Source organism: Gadus morhua, chromosome 22, assembly GCF_902167405.1.
Source record: "Gadus morhua chromosome 22, gadMor3.0, whole genome shotgun sequence".
Classification (NCBI taxonomy): domain Eukaryota; kingdom Metazoa; phylum Chordata; class Actinopteri; order Gadiformes; family Gadidae; genus Gadus; species Gadus morhua.
The window spans coordinates 8100082-8107093 of record NC_044069.1 but is presented as its reverse complement, the minus strand read 5'-3'; the positions used below and the strand labels follow the sequence as shown (position 1 = coordinate 8107093).

The 7012-nt window shown below is 39.7% G+C and overlaps 1 protein-coding gene across 1 annotated transcript in view; it reads right to left on the bottom strand.

Annotated features, from left to right (window-relative positions):
- Nucleotides 1–455: 455 nt before the first annotated feature.
- The window catches only part of LOC115536333 (ras/Rap GTPase-activating protein SynGAP), a 28006-nt gene continuing 21449 nt past the window's right edge, over nucleotides 456–7012 (bottom strand). The window contains exons 17-19 of the mRNA XM_030348158.1: nucleotides 5841–6052; nucleotides 3839–3911; nucleotides 456–2393 (exon numbers count right to left, since the gene is read on the bottom strand). Coding sequence (XP_030204018.1) covers nucleotides 2367–2393; nucleotides 3839–3911; nucleotides 5841–6052 — 312 coding nt within the window. The 3' untranslated portion in view covers nucleotides 456–2366. The remainder of the gene's footprint in view (nucleotides 2394–3838; nucleotides 3912–5840; nucleotides 6053–7012) is intronic.

Here is a 7012-nt window from a genome sequence, read left to right as displayed (position 1 = left end):
TGTTATTTGAAGGCTTTGTTTTCCCAGTACCATGAATATAATCTGTATAACTTATATTTGGCTTTGTAAAGGCAATGGTCAGGATAAGTAATATCAATAATGCAATCTGAAATATAAATTATTCAAGCCTACGTACAAAGCCAGGTAACACACACTGCTTATGTATTTCGCACCTTACTATAAAAAAGACATAAAATATACAAAGTCGCTTTTTCTTTTGTATATTGGCGATCATGGCCATGTGGCACCAAACTATAAGGCAGTCAGCTCCTTAACGCACGTCTTGCAGATTCTACCCTATGTAATCCATCGTTGTGCTATTGTTTTCTCTCTCTTCCACACAATCTTTACGTCTCTGTTAATATCACATTAAATTCATATATTTTAAAAGGCAGAATGTCCGGTCTCTCCCAAAAAACCGAGGAGTCACCAGGTTAGATTCAAAACAAAACAAATCAATGTTAAATCTTTATATAATATGCAAATACTGAATCAGTCTGTTGCGCCCAGCCCTCTCGTTTGCTGGAAGGAGGAGTGATGCGCGATACAGTTCAGTTTATGCTCTTCCGTACATCTATGAAGCACATGCAGAAGTGTTGCACATCTATATTTAGAAGAGAACATTAAAGTAACTAACTACTGGCTAAAATACTGTTCTGTATGATGATAATAATGATAATGATAATAATTATAATAATAATAATAATAATTAGCTTTTATACAATGCGGCAAAAAGATGATTCATCAAAAGCAAATATAAATCAAAGCTAAAACAACAAAAAAAAGAAAAAAGGATAAATACAAAATATCTATTACACAAATGTCAAGGAGACGCCTACTTGAAAATGTCAGGATATAAACTCGGCCTTGTGGTTGTAACTTTATGATTTTATTGATTTTAGTCATAGCTTTTAGTGCTTTGCTAGGTTTGGCCCGTAGCTATTAGTTCTCAGTTCAAGTGTAAACACACGAGATGCTGAATCAGGGCTCGACTCGTCACCCCTTAGACAAAGGACCAAAGGTGCACCCTCAGATTCTGACACTTCCTGAGGATCTTCAGCTTCCAAAATAAAAGTCCATTATTTAAATAATTATTTCATTATAATAATATTATTATTTTACAAGCTAACTATATATATAATACATGTATACATTTCATTATGTATATGTTTGCTGTATGTATGTTGTATGTATTCAAGTCTTTTTCTTGTCTTGATAAACTATCTGTAAACACTGCTGTTATTTAAAATGTATAACTGTAAGTACACCTGTGCATCACAAGTCAAGTGGTTTAATGAAGATCTTTCTATCTAATAAATTGCGTAAACCGAAAAAAAATTAATAGTGCCAGAGAGTTCAGTTTCCAAGAGTTGGAAACACAATGTTGTAGTTTTCTTTTTACAAATATTTGAATCAAACAATTTCATACACCTGTACGTTCAGAAGTACAGGTGTTATATACATCCGGTGCGGTGACATATACATCCACTAGTTTCAAGAAACTTCTGTATATGCATGTAGACTATAGAGTTTAGTTCGGCCATAATTGAAGCAGCAATTAAGTACCTAAATAGAGTTTGTCCAAAAAACCTCATTAGAATCTGAACACTGTAATCAACAGAAATAATGGTACTCATTAGTAAACATGTCATCGTTTCAAATCAATCATCTGCATATTACAATGATCGTTGAGTGACTCGAAAGGCTAAAGTAAAACGCATCGTTTCCCCTCATCAAACATATTTATAAAGAATAAGATATTCTCTCAGTTTGTTTTTCATCCACATTCTAGCAGAGCTCTTCAGTGGGACGACGGCAGAAGTACACAGGCGGTTCTTTAGCGGCGTACCTGTTGTCACGGCGACCACGCAGCAGTTGGGCAGGAGTGCGGAGGAAAACATGTCCTTATCTTCCTCCTAAGACTAAGAGTTCTGCCGAAAAGTAAAAAAAAAAAAAAACACTGTCCCTTTAAGACACATGGTCCCCGATAATTCACAGATCGTTCGTATCGTTCGGCTATCGGTTATCAGGCCGTGGCGGTCCGTTAAGCGCTGGCTCATCGTCAGGTGGACCGGTGCAGACGGACGCGTTCGCACACCTCGGCGCTCTCACTTAACTGATTGTCGAGTTCTTTGTATAATTGTGCAAAAGTTTCTACAATATGTTAGGCGTCGTCCCCTTTGTCATTTCCTGCTTTGTTGTTGTTTCCCGGCAACCACTCCAGTTCTTTGATGGATTATGTTAAGCAGGTTGAACTCTGAGCAGGTGTGGTGGAAAATTGACAAATGATGAATAGATGATGATAATATTGAGTATATAGTCAGGAGGAGGAGAAGGCTGAGAGAAGAGTCTCAGACCTCCGTGAGTCATGATCCATAGTTCTGGTTGACAAGCTGAGGAGAAAAAAGAAAATGCAATGATTATAATAATCCTGTGTATTTGTATTTTTTAGAGCAAACATAAAATAGAACTGTTGTTTATTCTATACATCATGATTATTGATCTGTTTAGTTAGTTTGAAATAAACTGAGATACACGCAAGTAATAAAATAAAGTCATTATAACTTTCATTAAAGTACTCCTTAATAAACCATTTCTCGGAAAGACCATGAACCAAAGAACTAGGTTAATTCCTGTTGGCAATAGAAAAGACTGAAGTGGTCAGATTATAAAATATCAATAGACTCAGACAGAACACAAATAGATGTCAAAACCTGGACACTTCTCGACTAAAGTAGTAAGATACATACTTGTCCCACATGACACACACAACACACAAAAGATATAAAACATTGAACCTTCATAAACATAGAAAGACAGTCAGGTAGGTTGCTTCCAACTCCTTCTATCAAGTGAGTATTTAGTATTTAGTGAGTATTGAAGTGGAGGATTTGCCTTCTGGCAACAGCTGTTCTGCAGAAATAACTAAATGATAATAAACCAACAATCTGAATGCGGGAATAAAAGAATAATCAAGGGCAGTGAACTCTGGAGGCAATTGCCAGTGGCTTCACACGACTCCTCCACGATACAGAGACTGAGAAAGAGAGCGTCTAGTGTCATAAGACCCATGCGTCATATCCTTCGCCCACCAGCCCAGTCTCAGCAGAACCAGGGTATCCTAAAGATTCTGGAGGTTTACTGCATCGCGCCGGTTGGATGACTCAGCTGTTCTTCTCCCCCGTCAGTTTTGTGTAATTTTAGAAACATAACTTTATCATCCCTACTCTGTATGTTGTGTGTGTATATATATATATATATATATATATATATATATATATATATATATATATATATATATATATATATGTATATATATATATATATATATATATATATATATATATATATATATATATATATATATATATATATATATATGTATATATATATATATATATATATATATATATGTATATATATATATATATGTATATATATATATATATATATATCTCCCTCTCTCAGGAAACAAAACTTCATGAACTTCACACGCTTTTACTTTGTAAACGACCAACATCTGGCCGTTTCAAAGTAAAAGCATATGTAGGCGACAGTCATTAGTAAAGTCGACGAGTGTGTGTGTATGTGTGTGCGTTGGTAAGATAGACGCAACCCACTCATCCGTATACTGTTGTCATCGTTACCAACGGATTCGATTTTTCCTAATTTATAATTTTTTCCTGAGATGTCGTTTTCGAAGGATATCAGAAAATGTGCACACTACAAAACCGCCTTTGTTTTGAGGGAGTGACCACCAAACTCTGAGCCCTAAAGAGAAGAGGCCCACAATATTTTGGCTGACACGGTCAACTCTCACACACGCAGCAAAACAAACCTGGTCGGTGAGGATTCGAGACTTGATATCAGGAACCACTCCCACTCTCAGCTCGTCTTCCACCGCCATGAGTCTAAATATAGAGAGGGCAAAGAGGAAGCAAACACATACCAGCATGAAGCCAGATGCTGTTTTACCACAGGGGGACATTTTTGCTTTCAATGATTTTAAAATTAAAATCTTTTTTTTTTTACTTACTTCTGGCTACATTCCCTTTACAGCTGTCCTGACAGTCTTCCCCCAAAACTGAACTGTCTAGGACATAGATAGGTTCACATTTCATCAAACCACTAGCCTAGCTGACCCTCGCACAGACACAAACGGGTCGTATTTAAAAGTACTTAACGCATATTTAACTCAACACTGGTCTTCAATCGCTTAAGTTAGATACATGGTGAACGTATTTGAATATACTTAAAGGTGACATAGTATACCACCAGGTGTGAGTGTGATTAGCCGTTACAAGCCATTTTTTTACATCGGCCAAGTCAAGTCAAGTAAAATCACAAGTGGGCGTGTCCACCTAGATGTGTGCTGGATAGATCAGTCTACCAGCCTACCCAGTGGACTGTAGCAAACGTTGCTCATCTATCCGTCATACATCTAGGTGGACACGCCCACTTGTGATGCCAGAAGAGGCTGATTTTCAAAACGGCCTGTAACGGCTAATCACACTCACACCTGGTGATATGATATGTCACCTTTAATTCACATTAGACATTCCACTAATATCACACACCTCTGGATCAAATTCATTTCCGACTCTTGAATTCTTTCTGTTCTGTTCTACAGAAGTTTTCATCTAATAACATAAGATACGACGATTGACAATAACAGCAGACAACGGAGACATCTTATGAGCGCAACGCAGCCCATCCCAACCTTTTGTGGCCGTTTGACCCCTACTGAAGCGACCGCAAACTTCTTGGGGGTCACACGCTCATAATATCAAAGTGGGCCAATAAAAGTATGCATATTGCAAGTGATTACTGGTAGTTTGCTCGCGGCTATGATTAAATTAGTTACTCCGCATCTATATACAACAGGAACCTTATGAGACCTTCCAAAGATTTTTAAATTATGTTTTTTCATTAAAAGTGTCAATGTGAATATCGTATCAGTCAGCAATCTCCCTGTGAGACCCCCATATGCATAGCAGCCGGCCCAAGGTTGGAAAACACTGCAATAACAAAACATTTGAGAAAGCGGATAACACAACAAGAGGACATCTTCTTTTGTACAACAACAGTGGAGCACAAGAAGCAGTATTTTCCATTGAGTTCTCGGACTCCTGTGTTGAAGTGGAACCCCCAAGCTCGGATCATTTCTTGCATAAGAGAGTTCTGCTTCATACGGCAGAAGAAATAACTAACTGATGTGTTGCGTAACATACTGAAGAGTATGCACTGTTCATGTGCCCGAGACAAGAATCTTTTTCCGTGGAATGAAAAGAGGAAAGGTTGGACCGTTGATGCCATTGGCCTGGAGATTTCATGTTTCCGAACAGGGCCACTGATTTCAATGATTTACCCTGAAGTGGAGTTGCCATTGCAGATCACGGTGTTTTCCACAACAAACCTTAGGCAGTAGAACTCTCTTGTATTAGAACGTAACCGAGCGTGAAGGTCCCCCTTTAATCAAAGATCCCCACAAACATCCATGTGTACGTTTTCTCTTGTTATAAACATCAAATAACATAGAAACGGCAGAGACAGGGGGAGAGCGAGGGGGAGAGATAGAGAGAGAGAGAGAGAGAGAGAGAGAGAAAGCGAGAGCGAGAGCGAGAGAGAGAGAGAGAGAGAGAGAGAGCGAGAGAGAGAGAGAGAGAGACAGACAGATAGCGAGACAAGGAGACTTTGAGACCTTTGGTTTCTTCTTTCTTGGTCAATTCCAATGTCAGAGTGTAATTATGTGTTTATGTGTATATGCAAGTGTGTGTGCATGTGTGTGCACGCATGTGTGCACGTGTGTGTTTCCGCTCGCGTGTGTGTGTGTGTGATACCTGTTGATGATGCCCTTCAGCTGGCTGTCCTTCTCCACCTGCTGCTGCTTGAGGCGCCGCTCGCTGTCGTCCAGCCGGCTCTGGTACTGCTGCAGGATCTTGCTCGTGGTCTGCTCCTGGCTCACCAGCCGCTGCTCGTACTCCTCCAGCTTACGGTGGGACATCTTCAGACGCTCCTTCAGCGAGTAGATCTCCTCCTCGTACTCCCGTGCCTGGACGAGGAGGAGGAGGAAGAGGAGGGGAAGGAGGAGGAGGAGGAGGAGGAGGAGGAGGAGGAGGAGGAGGAGGAGGAGGAGGAGGAGGAGGAGGGGAAGGAGAAGGGGAAGGAAGAGGGGGGGCAAGGAGGAGGAGAAGGGGGAGGAGCAGGAGGAGGAGGAGGACAAGGAGGAGAGGGAGCAGAGGGAGAGATGAGAGGGGGTTTAAGGGGCCTTGCTTAATCCCATAGTGGAAATCTTGGTTCTTAGAACCGCTGCTGGGTGAGGCGAGTGTTTAGAACAAGGATGGAGCCAAGATGGCCACTCTGAATAGGGAGCATTGGGAACGGCCTCCATTGAGGATAAACAACAGCCTAATGACTATCCTCTGCACGGTAGTTTTCAAAATGAGCAAAGGCTTCTATTTTTACCCATTGTATCTTAATTCACATTTGTATGTATTCGTTTATCGTATCTCATTTTAGTTTTTACGATTATTATCTACTTTTTTCAGATCTTATTAAACTTTTTGCCCACTTTGGCAATAAATGTAAATTAAGAGTTTGAAAAAGAGAGAGACAAAGAAAGAAAGACAGAGAAAGAGAGAAAGAGAGATGTAGAGGTAAATGTCAGTGTTGTTAGAGATTGTGTGGACAAAGGCCTGCGATGGGATACCATCATAACCTTTGGCATACATAATGTGTGCAACTTTTTCACCTTTAAATGTTAATTACCAATAACAGTGGACAATAACGTATCGAGGGTGAAAGTACAATTTAAAACAAAGCGTAGGCCTACTTCACTTCATGCCTGCCTTATTTGAGTTCAACCTGTTCTGTGGTTACCCTTTCACTGCCATTTGTAACTAAACAAGATTAGAAACACAATGCATCACCTCAGTGGAGGACTTTAACACTGGACCAAAATGTCACACTTCTTTGGGAATCTAGTTCTATGAGGATTTAAAAGTGGCCCAAA